Genomic DNA, 25195 nt, shown 5'->3' on the forward strand with positions numbered 1-25195 from the left:
GTTTACGTTACCTGTGACTGCTTCCCCAGTTTGCTTCTCTGATCCAGTAATACACTGGGTCAGTAACCCAAGCCTCTTTGCTTCTGGTTTTGTCAAAACATGCTGCAGACTGTTTCTGAGGGTGTCTTCAAAAGAGGCCACTTCTTCCTTTTAAAGTCACTTACCATATGTTTCAAAGTGTCGTAAGTCTGCTGTAGAAACTCCTGCAGCTGGGGCAAGTGAAGGCAGACATCTTTCTGGGTTTCCGAAGTGGTGGCTTGACCCCACTCAACAGCTTTATCCAACCAATATTTGAAGTCCAGTGTCGGCCCTGTAGTATCCTGGGCCATTCCACAACCCTGGGGAAAAAAAAGAGAAAATGTTTACAATTCAAAAAACAGGCATAACCAAACACGGGGGCTTGAAACCTTGAATGAGAACAAGAGGAAGGATTTCTACTACCTTTTTTTGTGTTCAGATGGGAAGGTGGGGGAGAACTGCATCTTATAAAGGTGCCAATTTTCTTTCTAGTAGTAATAGGGTGAAATAGTAGTAATAGGGTAAAATAATAACCCAACAAAGTACCAAAGTGACAAAGTAACAAAGGTGACATAGCAATAAATAAATTAGTTTAGAATATACCACCCAGTTGTGTCTCAGGCATTTATGATCTGAACTTGGCATCACCAATATTTAACTCAGATTATACAATAATATGGGTGCACACTAATTCAGAATGCTTTGCATGAGGAAAAACTGAAAATGCCCATTTCAACATAAATGAAAGCATTCGAAAAAAAAAAAAATGGTTCAATCAAAACAAAAGGGACTGCAGGGCATGCGCTGGGGCTTTGCTTGTTTTAGGATCTGCATTTGTAATTGATCATTATGTTTAAGTGCAAAAGGAGGATTCTCTTTAAAGGAAACCAATAAATTCAGTATTTTTGCTCTGATTTTCTTTCTATGTTCTTTTTATTATCACACAAAGGAGAAAGAAAAATGACCACATTCAACTTTACATATAAAAGCTTTTGAACAAAAGCTGTACAATTGGTTGTATAATCTACAACCAATTACATACTTCAATGTAAAAACTAGATCTTTAAGAGGATTATTGTCAAGTACAAATGTTAAAAACTAACCAAATTTCCCCAGTAGAAGGCACAAAACATTTCTTTTTTTCCTCCTTTGCTGTATTTTTCCTTGGCAGAAGGAGACAGAATAGAGCAGCAGGTGCTACACCAACCTTTAAATCTCTTTGAAAGAAATACCCCACAGGCTGAAAGAGTAAAGGAGCTCTTGCAGCCATTCAATCATTGTCTTTTATGTCAGATGGTAAAGACAACTGTCAATTAACACACACAGTGGCAGTTTTCAGAAATTAACTGTTGCCCGCTTGGAGACAAATTCAGACACTCATTGAAGCAACAGAAAACAGTGAAATTTTCTTTTGTAAGCTACAGACCTGAAGCTACAGACCAAAAATAAAACCTGAACCTAAGCAGCAGCCCTGCAAGTCAAGTCTGCTTTATGCAGCTAACTCTTTACGATCGCTTCACTTATATAGCATGCTAATCCAAGCCAGACACAAACCTAAAGATTATTAATAAATTTGTTTAGTTTCTAATGGTAATAAATACTTCAGAATGAATGTCGACTATTATTTGAGTTTGGATTCTGTCCATAAAAAAAGGTAAATATGTTGGTTTGTCAGAGTTCAAGGTATGTTTGTCCTAATCATTTTCAACACAATGTAGGCTAAGCCCATGCTTTTGCATTCTTTTTTGTGTGCCTGTTTCTAGCTGTAACTGTTGCTCTAACCTGTAACTCTTAATCAGCATGTGCAGGGCCAAAATCTCACTGATCTTCTAAATACCCCTAAACCTCACTAGTTAGTAAGCAACTAAAATAGGGTATGAGACTTCATCACAGTAGCTCTCAGAAGTAGAGAATAGGTCAAACATCCAGCTGCAATTAGCCATCACACTTTCTATCACTGCAAGCGCATAATAAAGACTTCAAGAAAAAATTACATCCAGAAGTTGGACTTACAGATTTGAGTAAAGAAAGGAGCTTATTTGATGTTCCCAGGTCCGATATATCATTTTGAATAACTGAAAAATAAGTCCTCTAACACAATGGCTCCTGAAAGTTTAAAAGAAAAAAGAAAAAAAAAAAAAAGCGGGGTGGGAGGGGGTGAGGGGGATGAAGGGGGCAGGGGAGAAAAAAAAAAAAAAAAAAAAAAAAAAAAAAGAAGAAGAAAAAAAAAAGAAGTACCACAAACACTCCAGCATTTTGGGACCAGCCACAAGAGATGACTGACTATTAACAAAGCATCCCAGGTAAGCAAATTAAACAGGCTTTTCTACTACACCAGGTACATGCAATTACTATTCCAGGATGCAAAAGGGGGAAGCTATGACAGAGTAAGAATATTCTTATTCTAGAAGTCTGAAATCCCAGCTCATTTTGCAGCAACACATTGCTTATGTCAGACTAAAAGAAATCCAGAAAAAAATTCTCACAAGCATCCATTCTATTCACAGTGGCATGATTTTTAAACTGTGCTTGTGTGTTTGCTTTCTTTAGAAGCCTCCAATGAATAAATTATTTTCTTGATTGTTTATAGCATCTAGTCCTGAAAAGAACTATTTTAATAATACGACTTAGTACTGTCTTCACCTCAGCATTACAGGAAAACATACAGTAAAATGACTGAATGAATAAATAAAATAATTAAAAAGAAAATATGACACAGTTTTATCTCAAAAATTGTCAGAAAATAGTCTATTACTAAGAGAAATATAAAATTAATGGCTATTTAAATGTAATTACAAGTTAACTATTTGTACCCCATTATAAAACATATTAAAATGCCTACAGAAATCATAAACAATAAATTGACCCGTAAAACCTGACTTGACCTGTCATACTGTCGTGTGTATTCCCAAGGTCTTTTCGGCCTCTTTTACACTCACTTCCACTTGGGACTCATTTTATTTCAGCTGCCAAGAATCTAAAACTGCTTCTTATTTTGGACTATTTACTCAAGAATATGAGAAATTCAGAAGCTGGATTTACTGTGAATCACCTTATAAGATATCCTTTACTTCTAGGAAGGAGGAGAAAAAATGCTAGTCTCCTGTATCAGAATCTCTCCAAGAATCAAACACTCCTGGTCCTGTACTTCGAACACCAGGAACCCTGTGGAGCTCACCCATGAGGGTACTTGTTTAGAAGCTGAAGACTGCATTTCTAACAGGGTATGGATTAGCTTTATTTTGCCAAGAGAACTCTCCGAATTAGCATCTAAAATATAACATTTTAGTCAGTAACTTTTGTTACAAGATCTGGAGGCAAAGCTCTACAGTATGACACTCCAGGTAACAACTGAGCTGCTGTCCTGTCCTCCTGAACACATACATACAAGTACCTCATTGTCGCAGCCTTGCACAACATGCAGCACTCATCAATGACAGATAAAAAACTATATGCAAAAGCAGATGAGACATCAACAGGTTTCAGAGAACTTGTCCGCAACTATCTCCTCATTTAGAGTCTGAAAATGAAATCGTATTTGCACATCCAGTATATAAGGTAGCAAAACTGGGGAGATTTCTTCTCTGGAACTGTAGAAATATAATCCTTTAGAACACAACCACAGAAGACAAAAATCACGTAAAAGCAAAGTAACTTCTTCACTAGTCCGAATCCTGAAACTCAGGACTCACCTATAATAAACAGAACACTGAGGGAATCTGCAGTTGCTAAAACGTTACAGCTCCTCAGAAATAATTCCTGACAATCAGAAAATCCCTGAAAAAAACTTTGATAGCTTTCCAAGTCCCCAAATTTGGCTTAAATAGAATCATAGAATGTCTGAGTTGGAAGGGACCTACAAGGATCGAGTCCAACTCCTGTGTACCCAGAGGACCCTCCAAAAACAAACAAACAAACAAACAACAAACAAACAAACAAACCAGACCCTATGTCTGAGAGCATTGTCCAAAAACTTCTTCAACTCCGGCAGGCTCGGTGCTGTGACCACTGCCCTGGGGAGCCTGTCCCAGTGCCCGACCACCCTCTGGGTGCAGAACCTTTCCCTAACCCCCAGCCTCACCCTCCCCTGTCCCAGCTCCATGCCGTTCCCTCAGGTCCTGTCGCTGTCCCCAGAGAGCAGAGCTCAGCGCCTGCCCCTCCGCTCCCCTCGTGAGGGAGCTGCAGGCCGCCATGAGGCCTCCCCTCAGCCTGCTCTGTGTGGGCTGAACAGACCAAGGGACCTCAGCTGCTCCTCAGATACCTCTTTCCCTACAGACTCTTCATCATCTTTGTAGCCCTCCTTTGGACACTCTCTAATAGTTTTATGTCTTTATTATACTGTGGTGCCCAAAACTGCACAGGCTACTGAAGGTGAGCCTGCAGCAGCCTGCCAAGTAGTGCTACTAAACTTGTATTACTTAGTTTGTTTTCATCCATGTAAATTCAGCCATCATTTTTAAATAAATAAAAATATTTCAGGTAGAAGGATCTTTGAGATATAGGTATAATATTGTCTTATGTCATAGCATCAAGGTTTCCAGGTAACTCTGACGAAGATTTCTATTCAATGTATAAAGCTCTCATTTGCGTACCCTTCCTTGAACTGGTGATAAGTTGTTCCACAACCCAAAAGAACACTTCAGTTTCTATTCCTCCATCTCCTCACCAGCTTGTGAAGAAAACAAACAACAAAAACTATCTATCAATAGGCAGATAACAGCAAGTTTGCCTATTCCTCTTTGTGCCCACATCCAGTTATTTTACAGAAAGAACAAACCACAGTTACACAAAACAAGTTGTCTTTATACAGACTTTCCAAATTAAAACAAATTGCATGCAAATATATCTCCCTCTGGGAACAAAACCAACAAAGACCTGTGCCAAAAGAAAGGAACCAACATTGACTAAGTAATATGCAAAATCTGGTAAACGAAATAGTTGTCAAGCAGATATAAAGTGTGTTGTAATCACTTATCTTTTAGACTGGTAATTCTCTTAAAGAAAGTAATTAGTATTCCACATCTCTGGGCTTGTTTTCTCTACTTGCGCTGCTATTTATATCGGTATTTTAATGGTTGTCATATCTGCCTTCTGAATTCATTGTCAGGTCTCATTGGTAAAATAGCCCAGTTTTCATCTTTAAGGGACAATGTCTGCTAGGGACAATGACAGGATTACTTCTGTGGACAGCAAATGTATACAACCTCCTACACAGGTTTACTCTGAATAACATTAATAACAGCAAAATGGTATTTCCAGTTGTGTTATGTCGCTCTGCTGGACTGGAAAAGAGCTGACATCAAGGGGAAGCATGTAATGCATTGCTGGGATTCATAAAAAGATTTCCATTTCTACAGCACTCTGAAAACATTACACCTCCCCCTCTTCCTGCCCTGCATAAGAGCTATATGACCATAATAAAGGCATCTCCTCCATGTTCATCTTGCTATGAGCTTCATAACCAATAAATACCATTTATGAGCCTTTCTTGTTAACAGAAACCACTTCACACAAAAAATAATTTTAAAACTTTCTGGTCCTAATGTCAGACTTCTCTTGCAGCAGTAGTCCCTCCTTCTGATCTTCCCCATCTGAAGAGCCTAAGTATAAAACTTTCTCTAATGCAAAAGGCAGAAATAATATCCCAGCACATCCATCTAACTCTTATCTTTTGCCCAGGGGAACAGTAAAAGATGTGAAAGACGTTTTGGAGTAATATCACTGAACTTTACAGATGTTATTCGTTACCTTTCCATAATGAATCTTAACAGGAAAACAAGGCAATTAATTATTATTTCCATATACAAGAGATGCAATTACCAGCCCACAAAACAGATTACTATGTCTTTAGGCACTAAATGAATAGAAAGTCTGATCACAGACAATCACAGATAAGAAAATCGAAGCCTCTCCTGCACGAAACCAGCCAGCTAGGTTATTAAGAGTCCAACACAACAAGTATTTGAAAGAAAAAGTTAACAGGAGAAAACAGACAATGAGATAAAGCACTTTTATATCTCTGACAGAAAGCTCTTATGCAATCCAGCAAAGTACTGAACAATATGAGGTGCTAATATAAAAGAATTCCAGCATCAAGACTAGCCAGATCAAAATCCAGCAAGGCCCACATAAAGCTGTGCATACCGGGGAATCAGCTGCGTGTACAAAATGGAAATTTGTTTCGAGGCAATAAAGCAAATCCCAGATTTGACTGGTGCATACTGATGTTAAGCAGATCAGCCTGGCCCTCCAAAACAGAAGCCAGACTTGAAAGAAAGGGGGGACTTCTAGCTCACCATTTAACTACTTGCTTGTTCTTCCATATCTGAATTGTCAATCTCTCATCAGTCCACAGTGATCTATCACAGAAAGGCAACAATATGACAAAGCACCACAGAGGTTAGAAACAACATGCTGGGCATGGTGGACAGAAGCACAACCAAGTACACACCTTGACGACGTTCTAGAAACAGTGGTGGACTGGGGAGGTGGACTGGATCACTGTCTTTCAAGGTATTTCCCCTGCAAGGCAAAAAGTTGCATATCTCATCTTGCACAATCTAAAGAGCAAACCTCTGGAAATCATTTCACTGACACTGGTTGGTAACATTTCAACGTGACAATCTTTCCTAATGCTGAAGGGATAAACAGTTTGGGGGGATAAGTCTAATAAAGTTGACTGTTAAAATATTCTCAGATTTATTTTGCTGGTCAGAGCCTTTTCAATCAGCCCAGTTATTTCTCAGCTGATTTATTTGGCAACAGCTGCAATTAAGGCCACACAAAGAAAACCACGGCTTGGAAGACAATGCAAAAAAAAAAAAAAAAAAAAAAAAGAATAAATGCAGTTCTGGAAAGATGCAGAGAGTCTGGTTCTGCCTGTGGACTGCAGGAGGTAGGACTGCTCCTGAAGAATATCTGTGAAAATAGAAGTAATCTGTTTTCACACCACTTTGCAAAAAGTCCAATCACTGCTAACACCAGTTTATCTTCACTACAGCTAGTAATACCACAAATCAATTGTACATGGGCCTCTGATATCAGTATTCTAAACACTATATAAATTTTACCTTCTTTGGCAGGCTACATGATAAGGAAAGAAATTTTGATCCTGTTTACGTCAGCAGCCGAATTTTTACTAGTCTCAATGGGGCCTAAATTTGGTACATTCATAACACTGATAAGATTACCCACATAGTAAGGGCTCTCACTGTGTTGGCAGCATCAGCTAAGTTAGACCACCATTGGCAATAATGGCAAGTTCTTCTAAGATGAAATTTAATGCTTTTATCACTTCTAAACCCAATCTGCCAGCCAATGCACCACTCATGGGCTATTTGTTATGAACTTTGAAGTTTTCATTACGCTCTTCTGGCAAAGAGCATCCTCTCACATGGCGTTAAATAAGTCAATGCAAAGGTGTGAATGTATGATTATCTAGACATAGAGCCATTTTTGTGCCAAATACAAATTGTGCTTTCTCAGCTAAACTTTTACACCTGGTTACCACTGTCTCCTACAGCTTAAATTCACAGTGGCACATTTCTAGTGTAAATTAGATGCCTAAAAGGCTTTTGTCACTCTCTTTCCTATAGAACATGTTCAGAAAAAAAAAATCTCATCTGAATATAAACAGACAAATCATAAACAAAACTCATCATCCAAACTTCCCCATCATTGAATCTCCTCTGCAATTAACTTTTATTTGTATATTACTTGAGTGGAATACAGAGAACTTATTTCCTCCATATAGTAGTTCCTTTGCATAAACCTTTAACTAGAGATAAATTCAAAGTTTCACCCTAAAATATGCTTGCATCATTTGTCTCTTTCCAGAGTTACTATACCAGGATGGGGATAGGCGCATTTACAGTAATTGGCTTTTTGTTTGGTTGGTTGGTTTTTGTTTGTTTTGTTTTTCTTTTTATAACTTTCACTGAGTTTTGCTATTACCATAAACACAGTAATTCCCTACTTTCCAAGCATGAGTAGAAGAGAACATAGACTAAATTGCACACAGCAAATTAGAATATTAGTTCCCTCTTCTGAAGTTATGCATGGTCCACAGAGTAACATAAAAAGTATATTCCTTCACACTAGTATATCAAGAAACAGCATTCGTTTCTACCTGTACATTTCTACCTGTACAGTTACTAGAGAAATAAACCCAGAAGGAAATCCTCCTGCAATCAGACTACAAAGAAGACCCTGGAAATTGGAAGCATGCTTCCAAAATATTTGTGTTTGTTTCATCGTGTAAAAAAAAAAAAAAAAAAAAAAAAAGAGTACAATCTATCTAAATATAGTGAAGAATTACTTGAATGACTAGTTTTTTTTTTTCTTTTTTTTTAAAATTAAATTGCAAGTTAATACAAAGGGCTTCGTATCCCCAACAATTATGTTTCGTTAGTAGCCATGCAACTTTGCTGAAATCCAAGTTTTAACCCTGAGTTACACAACTGTAAGAAAAGAAGATACAACGTCCATACTTTTCAGCGCAAGTATCTAAAAATCAGTTGAAATACTGCTTATGGTACTGACATACAGCATTATTCATAGAGCGTATAGAATTGCCTTGGTTATGCTAAGTGAATTCTTTTTCTCCAAAATTTCTAGATCCTTTTTTTTTAAAAAAAAAGAAAAGAAACCTCTAATATTTACCCTAGTAATAAAGCATGTACTTTTCATTTTAATTCTCCAGCTCTACGGAACTAAAGTACTTTCAGATAAACATCCTAAATGTGAGGATACGAGAGGTACAAACAGAAACCAGTGAAGGGCAACATTCCACCAAAAAGTAAATGATCACACAACAAACACGCACAGCATTTTCTATCCAGGCTTTACTCTAAATACTTTTTTTTTATATGCACTCTAATGACAGTGCAGTAAGTGTAAGTAAAAGTGATACAAATTTATTCCAACATCAGTTGAGAATGCTGGAATTCTGTGAAAAGCGTTCACATAGTCCATACACAGTATAAGCAAGCCTGCAAATGAAAGAATGTGTTTCCCTTTGGCAAAAGAAAAACTCACCAAAAATTCTGACACTTCTCTCCCTTCTGCCTGAAATAGCCACAGAATAAAAACTGAAGAAAGATGTCTTTATGGCACTAAGTATACCTGACAGAAAAAGAAAAATGTATTCTTCAGCAGAATAAAAAAATAACTTCATGACACCCACGTCAACATTTACACCTTTTTGTTGTACATTATTATTTTAACACACTCCCACAGACATTTGTCCCCTGAGTCCATTGACCAGGTTTCATGCTATTCACAGGCATTAAATCAGCCCATTCATTCTTTGCAAATAAGAAGAGATAAGTTTCCTCAGAAACATCTAGAGGAAAGGCTTTCCGTGACTCAGTCGAACATGTACCACAGCAACAACTGACTATGTGAGCAGTTAGACCGGGGACTCAGCACTGACATTTGAGGCACTGATCTGGGGGATTCCCAGTCAATTATTCCTGCACATTCTGTGCCGTGTACTTTTTAATGTGCTAATAGTGGGTCCCCTGTGATTTACCAGTAAGATTTTTGTCCTATCTGTTCCTGAAAAACTCATGATCTAACAATGCCACCCTTGGTGTGAAATTCAAGCTATGTAGATCTGGTATTGTATGGGAAGGGAGTTCCTTATCAATTTGTTGATGTCAGCTGATGGGAATTTTTGACATAGAACATAGGAAAAAAGTATTAGGTAGTGGTATAGGCCTCTTGAGCTATTCTGCTTGGACACTCATGTACACCAATTTAGTTGTATGTAACAATACTTTTATTACAGTAACTGCTTGGAATGTTTCAATGCTGTCACGTAGTTAATCTAGATTTATAAAATAAACATGTCTAGTGAATCTGCTAGTAGGGAGGGAGGAAGGGCAACCCTGCAGTTTGGCTCCAGAATTCAGATGCCTAGAAGTCTGATTCCCATTTCTGACACATTTCACATATGACATTAAAGAAGTAATTTCATTTCCCAAGGCTTGTTCTACTTCAGGAACCTGATTATTAGTATTGATCTGAGACTTAAATGCTACTTTTTTTTTTTTTTTTTAAATCAAACTATAATTACACATCTGAGAGCATCCATTTTGATCTATTTGTGAGTCAAGAGAACCTACCGCTCCCAAAGATTCCCAAAATTCCTCGTGCTGCTATAGCCTCGTGGACTTTATTTCTCCAGATGACCATTAACTGAAGCTGTATGAGTTACATTTCAGCAAGTCGGTTATCTTCAGGAAGACGCACACAGAAAGTACTACATACATCCATATGCAAGGCCAACAGTTCAAAAAAAACAACAGAAACTTCAAACTGCAAAGAGGTAAAGTCTGACATTCGTCCATCCTTTACCATTACAGGTAGAGTAATGGTAACAACTCTTCAAAGATGTTAAAGACGCTCTAACTCAGAAATTCATGAGTTCAAAAGATTTAAAATATAAATGCTAAATTAATATAGATTCCTTCATTTATGATTAATATAATACTTATAATATAATATAATATATTTTTGTATAAGGGCCAGAGATCATGACCATCATATACCGTTTTGTCATAGCCTTCTAAAATCATATTCCTATAGTAAAATGCTTAAGTAAAAGTCCCAGCAATGCACAACTAGTCTTACTGATTTTTAAATACTTTTGCAATACCCACAAAGTTATTGGCCCTCACTAAAGAGAAAATATTTAACATATTCTACATTCCTATAATGTAAAAAGTGGATTCAATATTTGCTCCTAAAATGCTCTCAGCAATTGGTGGGGTGTGCCACCAAATTTCAATCCAGAAAGGATTTTTTTTATTATTATTATTCCAAAGTTACATAAAAGAAAACAAGAAAAAGAAAAGATTGTTAATGAATGTTACCATTCATGTATTCAATTTAGCAACATTAACGGCAGCAATTTTTAACATTTACCAGGAAAAGAGAGATGGGAATAACCAGTTTGGTGAAAGCTATATTGTTTAATTAGAGATTTTACATGAGTTATAACAGGTGCTGTACCGTTTATACATGTAATAAGATTTTTATGGCCTGGCATACTGCTACCCATTTTTCAGATCAGGTTGGTATGAAACATATTGTACTCATACCAAAAAAGGCTGATAAAATGAAGGCTGAATATTTTTATTTGGGGTTAGTCTCACACAATATATTAATTGTCCTATAACCGTCCAAATCAGCTCTGTTTTAGAGGACATGTATCAAGTCTCTATCAAAGGACTACAACATTTTCTGACCAATTGTTTCAGGAAACAATTGTTTCACCCACCGCAAGATCTTTCACCCATCTTTTGGAAGACATCTTTGTCAAAAAAACAACTCTAGGTCAGCACACGGAAACACGCATCTTAGAGGAAAAGAAACAAAAGAGATTTAAGAGATGGTTTTAGAGTACACAGTGTACAAAGCTGCCCCACTAACAGGAGAGTAACTGTGTCTAGTAGTTTCTAACAGGATATCCTTTCTGGAAGGTGGTGGTAATCACCTTCAAAAAACCTAACACAAGGTGTCCCCTCTGACACTTTGACCCAGCAAAGGCAGCATCCTGCAGGTGACTTGACATGCACTGAATCCAGCTGGCCCATCCATACGCATGTGAGGGCTAGTGGTAAAATACGGGACAACAGAGTTGTGCCCATCTCAGTCTCTCTGTTTCACCCTGCATCCAATTTCTAGAAAATAAATAGGAACAGAATTGCTTTCAAGACTTCTCTCCTGCTTTAAACTTGGTTAAATCCGGTTAACATGTTCAATTCTTAGTTGCCAAAGGCAGGATGGTGCAGAATCACGTAAACCTCATGTCCTTAGGAAACTAAGAACAAAACGCAGATAAATTATTATCAAAGCTCCATCCGTGCCTGCAAGCAAAAAGATAACCTCCCGTGTCTGTTCCTGACTCATACCCTGCCACGGCCTTACTCTCTCTCCAAAGACAAGTCCCCAGCGGGGGCCTGGTACAGCAGCGGGGCCTGCCTGGCCTCTGCACGCCAGCCGCTAGAGGACAACCAGCACAAAGGCGCGGCGGGCCCGCTTCCCTCCAAGGGATGGCAGCAGTGAACAAACACAGGCACCGCGAGGGGATCGTGTGTCAGGGGGGGAAAAGACATAGCCGACGGAGAGGGCTTTCCAGCAGTGCCCGAATTCGGCAGGCAGAAGATCTTCGTAGGCCTGTCAGCAGCTCACAGGATAACCTGGCAGCTATCTCGAGTTCTCCTGGGAGCAGAAGGATGAATTCCGTGGGGCAGTGTTTCGACCTTGGACGGAGAGGAACGCCCGCAGAGGTGGGTGGCGCAGCTCTGAACAACCGTAGTGGGGAAAGGAGACTGGGTGATGCTTGGTTTAGCGGCAACCGTCTGAGAAGTTTTCTTTGTAATAGAAAAGGGACTTTGAACTTAAAAAAGGCTTCCAATCTTTATTACAGCTGCATACTAGAAAAAAAAATCCAAATTGCACAGACTGTCCTGGCTTTTGAGGGCCTGCCCTGGAGCCCTCCGCGCCACGCAGTGCCCTCGCACGGCAGGGCCCTGGCCGTCCCGCACCGCAAATGGCGGCTGGGAGGAACGCGGCCACCGAGCGAACGCAACCCCACACAGACGGGACCAAAGGCAGCACCTCGCGACGTGACGTAACACGACACGACATGACGTAATGTGCCACGACAGGACAACGTGACACGACATGACGTGACCCCCACCCCCTCCAGCCCACCTCCCTTCGCGGCGCCCTCAGGGCCGCCGGCCCCTGTCCCCCCCCCCGCCCCGGCGACCGCGCATGCGCGCTCCCCCAGACCCCTGCCGCTGCCCCCCCCCCCCAGCCTCGTGCCCGCCGCGGCCCCGCCCCCTCCCCGCGCCTTACCGCGCGGCCCGGCTCGCGCCGCCGGTTTGGAATTTTCGCGCGCTCCGCCGGCGGTGGCCCCGCCCCCTCCCTTCCCCTCACACACGCACGCAGACAGCGCCGTGCGCGTGCGCGGGAGCCGTTGGGTGGCCGTTAACGGTTAATGGCGGGTAGCTGGGCGCCTGGCCCGTCCCCAGGGCCGATACGTGAACGGGGGCGGGGGGGCCGGGGGGGGGGGAAAGGCGGGCATGTGTGCGCGGCCCCGACGGGGAGGAATGGTGGCGGGGCGCTTGGCTCCGTGACTGGAAAAACGTTTTTCCTCACCCCTGGGGAGAAACGCAAGCAGTGTGGGTGCAGAAGTACAGTAGGTTAAGGAACTTCGGGTTGAATAAACTTGAGATTTCAAGAAAAAAAAAAATCAGATTTCTGATTTCTGTGGCTGGTATTTGTTCTGTGGTAGAATGAGGAATACACACTGCAGCTTGCCCTCAACACGTTAAAAAGTGTCCAAGTAGTAAATAAGCTACAAACACCCACGTTTTGTCATTTAACCTCTCAGTCTGTTCCTGAAGGAAACCCTGCTGAACATAACGGCACTACAGTTCACCTATTCAGAGCAGTTTTGTTCATCTCACCCTATCCCACTTCCACACTGACTTACTCACCTCGCCATTCTTCCTCTTTCACTCACCAGCTCCTTCTCTATTCGTCCTGGCACTTTTTCCACTCCTGACCATTTTAACTTCCAGATTCAACACTTGAGATGAAGAGCTGGTGAGAAAAAGCTACAGTCTTTCCACCCATCATTTTTTTTTCCCGTTTCCCTACCAAGATCACTAGTCCGAATTTACAGGCTAATTTGCATTAGATAGTCAAGCAGATTTGTCCTGCATAAATAACAGGACCACTGCTGCTAAGGCTGAAGTTGTTTTTCCCTTTGCAGTTTTCACTCAGTTTAGCTGATGTCCTTAATCTCATTCAGCTTTCGTAGTCTTCTGTTCAAGTTTTGTGCAGTGTGTCATCTTTTCCAGTCACCAGTGCTTTCAACTTTCTGTAAAATGAGACACAACCCCCTTCCGTAGAAAGGCAAATTCAGCCTGCCCCGTGCAGTAATATCTCCATGAGTCCTACGTTACTTTCTTTTCATTTTGTCTGACCGAATCACCAACACCTGATGAATTAAAAGGCTCGGCTGTGGAAGTTCCAGAGTACTTTTTTGGGAAACAGCAACTGCTCGTCAGGCAATCCACCAAGACAAACTGGCTGGGATGTTTCCCACACATCCAGCACATCTGCACCGCACAGCTCGGAGCTTTGGGTGTAACGCCCATATTCGCACTGTGAGTCCAGTTCATAACTCATGCAAGTCTTCAATCATTCTGCTCCTTCCCTTTCTTGTCAAGTGAAAACACGGGATAATTTATATTTGTTTTCTACCATCAATTGTGTTAACACTTCCTTAGATGTCAAGATTATTAATTATTTCATTACTGAAACGTGTAACTGTTCTGGTGTAGTGAAATAAACTTGACTGCAAAAAGTTCGATAACATTATTTTTTATGGTTCTGACTGGGTATTTTCCATAGCTGTCCAAAGTCTGTTTCCATCCTATAGTCACAGAGTAGCAAAAAGCTGCCTGAGTTAATCAGATTGATATTTATACCACCAACAGAGCCAATTTTCCCTTTCCTATGCAAGAATCCTCCTACCCGTTCTCATGCACACACAAACATATGGCCAAAATCATTGTAATATACCAGAAGCTGCTAAAAATAAATCCATGGTTTAAAAAATAAATAAATAAATAAAAGTGCTAAGAAGTCACAGGCAGCGGTATAACATATGTATAAAAATAGGAGTAAATATCATGGCAAAGATTAAAGCAAATGACGAATATGCGTAAATTCCAATAGGTGGAAAGAATACTTGGCACTTACCTTCAAATGACCCTTAATTTAAATACTCAAAAAATAATTGGCATTGATTTCAATAATGAATTAGGTAGTACAAATCAAGGGAATGCCAAAACAAATGTTATGTTACTTCAGACATTCTGTATGCAGCTTGTCACTATCCTACCTTTAATACATGCAAAACATCTGACTGTTTAAAGATATTATTAGGACCATTTTTAATAGTCTTGTCCCTTAATAGCAGGCAGTACTAAGCATACAGCTAACCCAGCCATCTAGTTTCAAAGAGGGAATTACTAACAGTGTATCTTTGAAACTTCCAGGAATTATCTCAAACTGTTAAAAGTCACCAGAAATAGTACTGCTAGAAATAAGAATGCCATCACATCAAGATCTGAACATGAAGGGGAGGATATTCCAAACACGGGAGGACTGCTGGCTGCTCCCATAGAGCTGCAGAAATCTTGTCTTTCCTCGGGTACGTTGCAAAAGCCCCTCATTAAGCAGTGCACTTTGATGAGATAGAGCAGATACCACACTTCGGTTAAGGGCAAAATGTCACCATTTGTCTTTTGGCCGGTACTAATTTGGTAGGAAAGAATCCCCTGTTGGGAGACAAGAAAGAAATACATCTTTGATGGGTTTTGGAAAACAAAACAAAACAAAACAAAAAGCCCCACAGCTGTTTGAAGCTGCTCAGAAGTTTGGAATGTTGGAATAAATACTTGGGGAGATAGATTAATGGGACACGCTGCAGGTGAGACACTAAAAGATGCGTGGTAAGTACAATTTGTCGGAGTTTCTGGCCACTACATATGCAGTATGTTTTGTACACAGCTAAAGAGAGTGTGCTGCTATAAGGATCGGAAGAGTGTCTGCCTATGGAAAGTCACAGTACCAAGCAAAATGCCCTCAGGCACCTTACCTGAAGTAAGCATGCTAAGTATCTTCAAGCAGGACCATGTTTAGTTCAAAATGGTTGTTTTGAACAAGACAACAAGTAGTTAACATATCCACTGAATAAATATTGTTGTCCGTTATGGACTGACCTGGACCTGCCTGAGTATTAACGTGGCAAGCATAGTGTCAAAACCCATCAAGAGGTGTCCTTTCCTTCCAGAGAAGACCACAGTGTGTAACACACATATACATACATGTTTTAAATGCCTATCTATGTTTAGAATCATAGAATAACCTGAGTTGCAAGGGACTCAAAAGGATCATCGAGTGCAACTCCTGTCTCCACACAGGGCCCTCCAGAAATCAGACTTTATCTCTGAGAGCATTGTCCAAACACTTCTTGCCCTCTGTCAGGCTTGGTGCTGTGACCAGTGCCCTGGGGAGCCTGTCCCAGTGCCCCACCACCCTCTGGGTGCAGAACCTTTCCCTGACCCCCAGCCTGACCCTCCCCTGTCCCGGCTCCATGCCATTATGTATATACATACAGCACAAACCCTATCAACTAGGCTCCCTATGAGGAGCCTCTGCAAGGTTCTGAAAAATTGGCCTTGAATACACCAATGGTATTTTATGCTCCTTAAACTGGACCTTAGGAGTTCTCTTAGTATCTATTTAAGAGCTATGCCCTTGCTGCTTCCCAGTCCTGTATAAAACATATGTTCACAAGAATAAAATTTGGAAATTATACCACCTATTGATCAATTAGCAAATCTTGACACCGTCAAGACTGTCATAATTTGTCTCATTGCATATCTTTTCAATATGTGCATTTTCAATATGCACATTGCTTCACCAAGCTGAAGTATTTAGCTTGGTGATTGATTATGTTTCTGTCTTTATAAACTTCCTCATGGATTCATATCCTGAGTATAATTCCTGTCCCTGTACCTATCTGCACTCTCAGCAGGTGCTGTAGAGAAAAACATGAGTGAAGTCAGTCATCCCCAAGGCACCGAGAAAGCAGCAAGACATAAAAATCTTCCTTGACATCCCACTGTTGCTGTGGAAAGGGCAAACACTTGATGAATACTGAACCATTTCCGAAGTTTGGTCCACAGGAACTAAGTGTAGCGCATAGAAGCTGAGAGCTTACTCATTTCTGCGATATTCCCTGTTGATACGCTGAAATGTTTCTGGGGCATATTCAGAAGGAGCATAAAATACTTGCTGCAGAATGGAAAGTTAATGACTTAGCCTTGACCTGTTGTCTCAGTGACAGCTGTTACCAATATGAAATACCTTAGTGAGAACTTCAGCTTCATGTATGTGACTATATTCCTTCTTGCTGTACATAAAATATACAGGCGAGGTGTTTACACATCCTAGAACCTGAAAAGTTTTAGCAAAATTTAAGATAGTAAAAAGGGAAACACCAATTTTATCGCCACCGAGCAGGAGTCAAAATAACAAATCAACAAAGTGTGATAAAGATCATGATTGAACCAATTTAGAGAGATTTGGAGGTGTGGGAAACTGCCTGTTCAGAACAAAATGCAGCTACAAGACTTTATATTCTCTCGTGACTTACATCATTATTCAAACTCGTGTCAAGTTATGAAGCATTAAATCTTAGAAATTGAAGTTACCAGCATAATTAAAAGTACATCAGTGAACTCTAAATCTTCACCCACTGAAAATCTTCAGTATATTTTTCTTTTGCAAACTTGATTATTAAAAGTGAGATTATCATATTAAGAAATTAAATTTCAGTGAATTAATTTTTTCTTCAAAATTTAAGTGCATGCACAAGAAAGCTGAGATCTGCCTGAAAATAAAATTTCAAACAAGCCCATAGAACCATAAAGCGTTACAAGGGAAACAGTTTGAAAGTTGTTATTCCATTAAACACAAGAAGTTTGCACTAAAACAAAAAGCAAAATTCACTAACATGAAAGGTACACCTCAAATTTTCATAACATGACAGAAATCACTGAGATAAAAGCAAAATATTGCCCTGTATTGCCCTGCTACAATAAAAATTCAGCAAAACTAATTGCCTTTTCATTTATAAGTCTTTCCATCAAAGATCACCAAAATCTCCATTAAAAACCAAAGAAATCCAAAGTGCAAGGAATGCAAAAAATAAATTAAAATAAAATAAAATATGCAGGAAAAGAAAACTGGATGGAGAGGCAGTGAGAAGATATATCTCTCAGGCTTAACCCATTCTCATACAGTTATCTTCAGCTAATCAGTTTAGTAAATTGTCTCCGTGGTGTGCATTTTTCAGCATTTGCTGAATGTTGTATGTGATCCTTTGCTCACAGTCAGATAGGCCAGTTTGCTAGCCTAGCCTTCACGCCTTTGGGAATTATGTGTTTCTTCAGCATAGCAGATCCCTGCCTCACAAAAACAGTCCCCAAGTAGGGATTCTTTTAAAAATGGAAATGGTTTCCATTTACTGAGTATTAAAGTAACTACCAAAATAGTATAGCAACTCTGTAGAATCGTATTCATCCTGTTGTTGGTCAAAACAAGGTTGAAACAATACAGGTCTGCGGCAGAAAACAAGAACTGCAATTTGAGGATTTCTTGCTTTGCCCCCATGTTTTCTATATGTTAACTGAAACCTCATATTTCTCATTCCTTCGTTTAGTTTATTGGACACTACAATATGGTGCTTCTTTGACCTCCCAAAGGAAATATAACTCCAATATTCCAGTGCCTTCACTGCTTCTTTAAACAGTTTGTCATCCACACTCCTTTGCCTGCAATATTCATAGTTGCAAATCTCTGGAATGCACTCTTTCATAAATCTCCTCTCAGTTGTTTTAGCAATCCTTCTTCCTTTATTGGTATTAACCTTTCTTTAACCTTGTCTATCTTCAGATTTAGTCCTTTCCTTATGACATCCCAGACAAAATATCAATTTGTTTCCTATCATTCTCTCATTAAAACAGTGTTCCTTTGTTTCCTTAATTTCCTGGCCGCCTTAACTGACTATTTACATTGGGTGACTTTAATATATTCTATAATCTAATATGGTGAATCTGATTCACAACTGATAATAATTTACATGCATATAACGCATACAGTTAAAATGGTTTTACACAGCTTCCTGCAGGCCTGTAAAGCCCACTTTAAAGTCATTGATTCAGATATCTCTACAAAGGAAAGATGGTTGTTCAAATACATAATGTGTAATAAAATAACAAAGGCAGAAAAAAAATGTATTGTGATAGAGATAAAATTGAGTATATGTATCACCAAATTACAAATCAATAAATCCAACATTACTTGTGTTGAGTTATCCCAGATGTGAGTGGGAACTCAGATTAAGAACTAAGACTAAGATCACATATAAAATAAATCTAAATGTATTACAAAACACAAAGTAAGAGAGAAAAGTCTTGTAAGGCTGTTCATGAAACAACCACTAGACAAAAATACAGAGTTTGTTGCTCCATACAGAATTTATGAATTTTGGAAATAGTTGCTTGTTTCCTGTTTCTCTCATCACCCACAATGTCACACCCTTTATTTTCTCTTGGTGGTGACCCTGGAAGCTTGCTCAAGAGCTTTAACTCAACCTTAGAACTTAACTATGCATTTCCTTACAGCTGTGTACTTTCATTTCATAGAGCATTTATGAACTCTAAGAGCATCTACAGTGTTGCTAGAAGTTCTTTTGTATTTAATCTTATAAAATAGTTTTTGTCATGAAATAACATGATATCAGATAAGAATACCAAGCTGAATCCCCTCACCACTAGGCTGTACAACATGGGGCTCACAGGGACCCGAAAGAGTAAGCAACCATAATTCTTGCCCACAAAGCTCTTATCAGAAATCCACTAGTCTGGACAGCGCATTCAATAACGATATTATGGACGAAGTCCAATATATTAAGCTGTGACATGTCATACTTCGGGTGCTCCTCCGTTCTCTGGTTCGGGCTGCCCAGCTGTGAAGGCAGGGTTGTACAAGGGAGCCCTTCAGCTACCAGCACCTGAGCCAGCATAAGCCACAGGGTCTGCAGTGACCATCATTGCTATCCTAAGCAATTCTCCATCCATGAATAACAGCTCAGAGCTGCTTATCCGTGGACTACTACTGCAGACAGATAACCTAGATTGCTATACTGGTGACCTGATCCACAATGCAAATTTCTTTTCTCCCCAGCTATAGTTTGTACAGATGACAATGGAAAAATAATCAGTATTACCAATCCTAAAATGTAAACATTTAGAAATACTATTTGTTCTCTATTTCCCAAATATCAAAAGCCCTCCTACTTTCTCATTAACAAGGCTCTTACTTCGGATATTCAGATTGTACAAATTGACTGCACAGACAACTGGATTTGGAATAACTCCAGAAATAGGTGGTATTTGACTGTAAGAGAACAGAGGTAGTAACCTTTTCACCCATGATCTCCACCTATGCCTGAAAGTAAAATGTATCCAGACTGACCTCACCGAAAAGCTGATGACCTAAGCATCCATTTCTGTCCTATCTAGAAAAGTTACCCTCTCTCACTGAAGCCACAGTGCCTTGCATACCATAGGCAATAAAATTGTATTAAAAATAACTCTATCAGGCAATGAATTTTGTGAAGAGTGCACTGGAAGAACAATGAGTCTTCTGGCTGGTTAAAGACATTTATTTCCTTCCTCCAAGTGGCAATTTTCCCCCGTTTGTTAAATGAGGCTAGTGATACTGGCTGCAGCAGAGGAGAGCAAAAACTCGGTGGGATGTGGCACCTCTGACAACAGAGGGCTGACGCTGCCATCTGGGTGATTCACACTTCGCCAGGCACACTCTTCAGAGGGGGCTGCTCTGTACCCCTGAGAGAAATTACAAATGGAGCACGATCAAATCCTGCTCTGGGTCATGCCAATGCGCTAACATGCATGGGAAAGACATGCGACGACTGGTCTGTAACTGGGAAATGGCGTGATATGCATTCAGCATGTAATAAATTAATCCTAACAAAGAAACAGCAGGGAGGAAATACAAGAAGTATGTTCTTTTAGAAAGTCTGTGAGTGCTGAAGAAAAGGTTTTAAAATATCATTTTGCCAGCTTTAACAGCACACAACTTAAAATTACAGAAGAATCTATATTCAGGAAACTTGTAACTATATAAGATCTAGAAAAGTAATTCTAGGCCAGTTACAAACAATGATATAATTGAAAAGATCACAATTGGGCTACATTGTCCATAAGAACAAGACTATTTTTATGTCAGCTGGATTTGAAATTATGTACAAGTGATATCTCACACAGCTTTGTGCTCATCATCAGTTTTTCTTCATATCCACATGATAAAATTCCTTAGCCTGCATGTGACAAAACTCATTTCTCATATCAGGTTTAGGACTGTTGCAGACTATTCCAGCAAGTGACAGCACAGCTGATATGCACGACACCCAGTGCAAGCCTACCTGGCTTTCCAGCATCAGGACAAAATTTCTCAGCACCTCACTAAAGCTTGTGGTTGAGTGGGAAATGATGGCCTGAGTCTTTGACTACAGTGCTGGCGCAGAACAAGCCAGAAAATCTGGGTTTCAGCCCCCTGATTCCTCTGCTTTATCAGTCACTGGGTCTGTCTCTTCATCCTTCTGGTTATTAATGTCTCTGCATTAGTGTTCGTGATGACAGGGAAGAAATTAGACTTACGTGGTCCAACTCAGCCCATTCAATAATGAGATGTTCCCTCATAAATCCCCTGCAGCACGCAGACATTGCAGGTAAGGCTATGCTTCCTTAGATGTCGTACCTATATTATAGGACTTAACTGCCTACTAGTTACATGAGCATATATATTTTTTTTCTCCATGGAGAAGCTCTGGTGGGAGATGTTAGAAGACTTTTGACATATTTCCCCAGGGGATAGGTAAATGTCCATTAAATTCAGATCCTCTTGACCAAAAACCAGGGGTAGAAGAAGGTAATGCTTCTCTAGCCTACAGCCAGAATCAGCCGTAGCTGGCAGTCAGACAGCCCTAAGGATGTCTAATTTCTCAGAGACTTACTGTAAAAATGAATCTTCTTAGTCCTGTCTATTACAAAATAAGCTATTTTCCCAGCAACAAAAATCACCTTGGCTTACTTTACTATTATTATTATTTTCCCAGAACCCTCAGCTTGTAAATACTTTGGAGTATTTTGTGAAGGAAGGTACTATATGCATTTAACAATAATTATATTTTCTCTGCTAACAGCTATTTAGAGTCCAGGTTGTCTTGCAGTTAAGCAGTAACAATCAAGGAACAGAGCATTTCCTAAGAATTAATGACTGACTGGGCAGCGTTTAAAGCCTGAGGTACAGCCAAAGGCTATTAACTCCAGCTGGTCATTAAAAATCCTTCGGAAATACCTTGCTCTAAGGTCAGTATTACTGTTAAAACAAATGTAGGCAGATGGATTTATTTCATGGGTTGCATTTTCAGTTGGTATGCAGAAGGCTTTTCTGGAGAATTTACACCTTCGTAACATTAACCAGCCAATTACTTGAGTCACCTCTCAGCATTCCAGTCTTCATACACTTTTAATTATACTTATTATGAAAAATGGAAGCAGAGCACTCTGACTTTTCAGATCAGTTTATGTGATTATCATTTCAGATCTCTTAGCAGACATAGGATGTTTTTTGCCTCCCAAGCAAACAAACAAAAACATTGCAATGTACGAACATTTGCCAAGAAGTAAGGACTCCATCTTCTTCTCCTCATTATCTAGTGTGTTTGCAGAAAGACATGATCATTCAGAATACCAGCTGGCCAACAGGCCAAAATGAAAATTTAACAGAGGCAGGGTTTTATAGGCTTTAACAAGGGCCTATAAATAATAAATAATTCCATTTAAAACATCTTCTGGGGAGACAATGTAGTAGCAGAAAAGAATTCAAGAAAATACATTTGGAATCGATTTGCTGGAACAGAAAAGGAGCATTCAGTGGAAGTATTCCTGCTCATAAGTGGAGATGGGAAGTGCACAGTTTTGAATAAAAGAGGAATTGATTTAAGCACTACAAATTACTGAATAATTCTTGGGTCCTATGTTACTAACAAATCAGTTATCTTTCAGGATAGCCATCCACACATGGCTTTTTACATTTGTAATATTCTGATTCAAAGGTTAAAAAAAAAAAAAAAAAAAAAAGGCAAAAACATAAAAACATTGTTGAAATATTGCTACTGCTGGGGGACAGGAGGAGGAGAAGAAATTCTGGAAGTTTAGTAGGAAAAAAAATACTGTCCTGGTACAGGATAAAAAAATAAAGTCCTGGTACAGAAAAAGTAAATCTTCTCATATCGCCAATTGTATAACATTTGAGTCTGTAACCTCACTGATGATTTTCGGACTAAAAGTTAGACTACTTACCTGAAGCTTCCAAGTTTGGCCAGTGCCTAAAGTTAATTCCATGTTTGTCATACAAAAGCTTGTTATTTCACCAAAATTTCCCTCCATGAATGACTGCCTTTTCAGAGAGGTGGCAGGGCTCTGGGCTTTGGGCTTTGACTTCAGCACTTAATAGTAAGATGAAAGTGAGTATCAACACATCCCTGGTAGCTGTTGCTGGAATCACTGTCAGTAAACAGGGCAGTTCTTAAAGCTAGTCCTCCTGCTGGGCAAACAATGTTTCAACTGTGGAAATAATTATTTTCTTCCAGTGCTCAGAGCTGCAGAGAAAAAGATAATTCCAGCAGTTCCATCAGTGTCCTCCTGTTCTACTAAAAATCTCGTGTCGTTTCTAGTGAAATACTCTTGCAACTGTTTGCTTTCTCTCCATTCACACATACACCCCAATACCCTTTCCATCCTACTTTGATATTATTTCCACTGATACAAAGGTTTCTTATATTTCCAGCTCAAAAACTTTTCACCATCCCAGCATTGCGCATGTGTGTTATCTGAAGGCTTCTGAATATCTCAAACCCAGCCTCTATTCAGGTTGGTAGGATTCAGAGCGAGTCCTAAGGCACAAATCCTGTAAACAGCTACACATCTGCTTAATTTTACAGACTTGAGACTCCTCTGGGAGTTAAGCACTTAATAAACATTGGCAGAATTGAAGCTTAAGTATTTTTTATTGTAATACATTATTATGCATATAGGAATATGGTCATATCCTGTGATGCTATTGTCTGTTCACAATGTAAATTTTCCTTCTCTGCCACCAGCATCTGATGGCAGTAGCCAAATGCAATCCATGAAGTCAGCCTCCCAGCCTGAATTCAGGGCAGTCTAAGAAATTCAAGTTTCTGCAACAGGAAAAAAAAGGCACTTTCCTAGTTAAGGCTGAAATAGTTGAAAATGCTGCTTGTGCCTGGGCATGAATTATGGACTTTTATACACTGTTTGGAAATCTGTGCTTTTAGAGTAAGAGACAGTGTGTATAAAACCAAATTTTGTCCTTCTAAATGTGCTTTCGAGATGAAACATCCACCCCTCCGACATTAACTGGATAAGTTGCAGCAGTTAGAGTGAAAGGATGCCAAGACTAAACTATTTACTTAAAGGATTCCAATTTGTCCAAGCACCAAATGGTTTAAGTCTCTCAACCAGACAATTAATAATAAAACCACCATTCCAAAACACAATTTAGCACCCCAGATATATACCCGAGTTTAGCACTATCTGATTGTCCAACATGTTGCACATTGCTCTGAACAAAATTTTCTCACCAAATGGATGGCTTCAACCCTGAAATCCGTACCAGACGTTCAGAAGGGATACTGGCAAAAGATATAAATGCCTCTAGGTTTTAAACTGCAGTTTATCTTTCTGAGGACAAATAGAAAAAAAGTCTTTGAAAAAAAAAAAAATATATATATATATATATATATGTTTTTTTGTCGGGGTATCCCAAGAACTAACACCGCTGGATACTAATCAGGTTTTAGGCAGAAGTCTTTCCTTGTGAGCACAGCTACATGTCCCTCAACTGGATCTAAAGTGTTTTTTTTTGTTTGTTTGTTGGTTGGTTGGTTGGTTGGTTTTTCCTAAGCTGAATATGTTGCATCAAAATAAAAAGAAGCCTTCTCGTAGCACTACATCTTAGCATTTGTTATTTGTACATTACCTGACATCCATTTAGGTGGCTCAGGTCAATAAGTGTCACAGTTTTTAATGTGGATGAAAGATGGGAACAGGGACAAACGCAAGTGAAAATCCAAGCGAAAAACACAAGTGAAAATATATGACCAATACGGAGGTCCAAAACAAAATGCTGAAAACTAGAAGTGAACACAAATTTCTGTATTTTGACAAAATAAATACAACCCCTGCAGAAACTTTCAGAAGTCACAGGCCTTACCAAGCATCATCCACTAAATTCAGTTCATAATTTTAGATGAAAACAAATTGGAACTGTTGATGCTCACACAGCAATGGGGCTGGGTTTCATGAAGGGTTAAACTAATCTATGCACAGAGGTCCTGGGCTTAACTACAGCAACAGAACCACTAATAATCATACCCAAAATAACAGGTCAGGTGCATGCTCAG

The 25195-nt window shown here is 39.5% G+C and overlaps 1 protein-coding gene across 3 annotated transcripts in view; it reads right to left on the minus strand.

The window, feature by feature from the left end:
• Nucleotides 1–21146, minus strand: part of FANCC (FA complementation group C) — a 92232-nt gene extending 71086 nt beyond the window's left edge. The window contains exons 1-2 of one of the 3 annotated variants that reach the window (XM_035309718.1): nt 21128–21146; nt 165–338 (exon numbers count right to left, since the gene is read on the minus strand). In XM_035309718.1, the coding sequence (XP_035165609.1) occupies nt 165–338; nt 21128–21142 (189 nt within the window). In that variant the 5' untranslated portion in view covers nt 21143–21146. Of the gene's footprint in view, nt 1–164; nt 339–4610; nt 4688–12888; nt 12953–21127 lie in introns of those variants that run through there. The other 2 variants (XM_035309720.1, XM_035309719.1) reach the window with 2 other exon arrangements.
• Nucleotides 21147–25195: the final 4049 nt, after the last annotated feature.

This window comes from Oxyura jamaicensis, chromosome Z (genome assembly GCF_011077185.1).
Source record: "Oxyura jamaicensis isolate SHBP4307 breed ruddy duck chromosome Z, BPBGC_Ojam_1.0, whole genome shotgun sequence".
Classification (NCBI taxonomy): Eukaryota; Metazoa; Chordata; class Aves; order Anseriformes; family Anatidae; genus Oxyura; species Oxyura jamaicensis.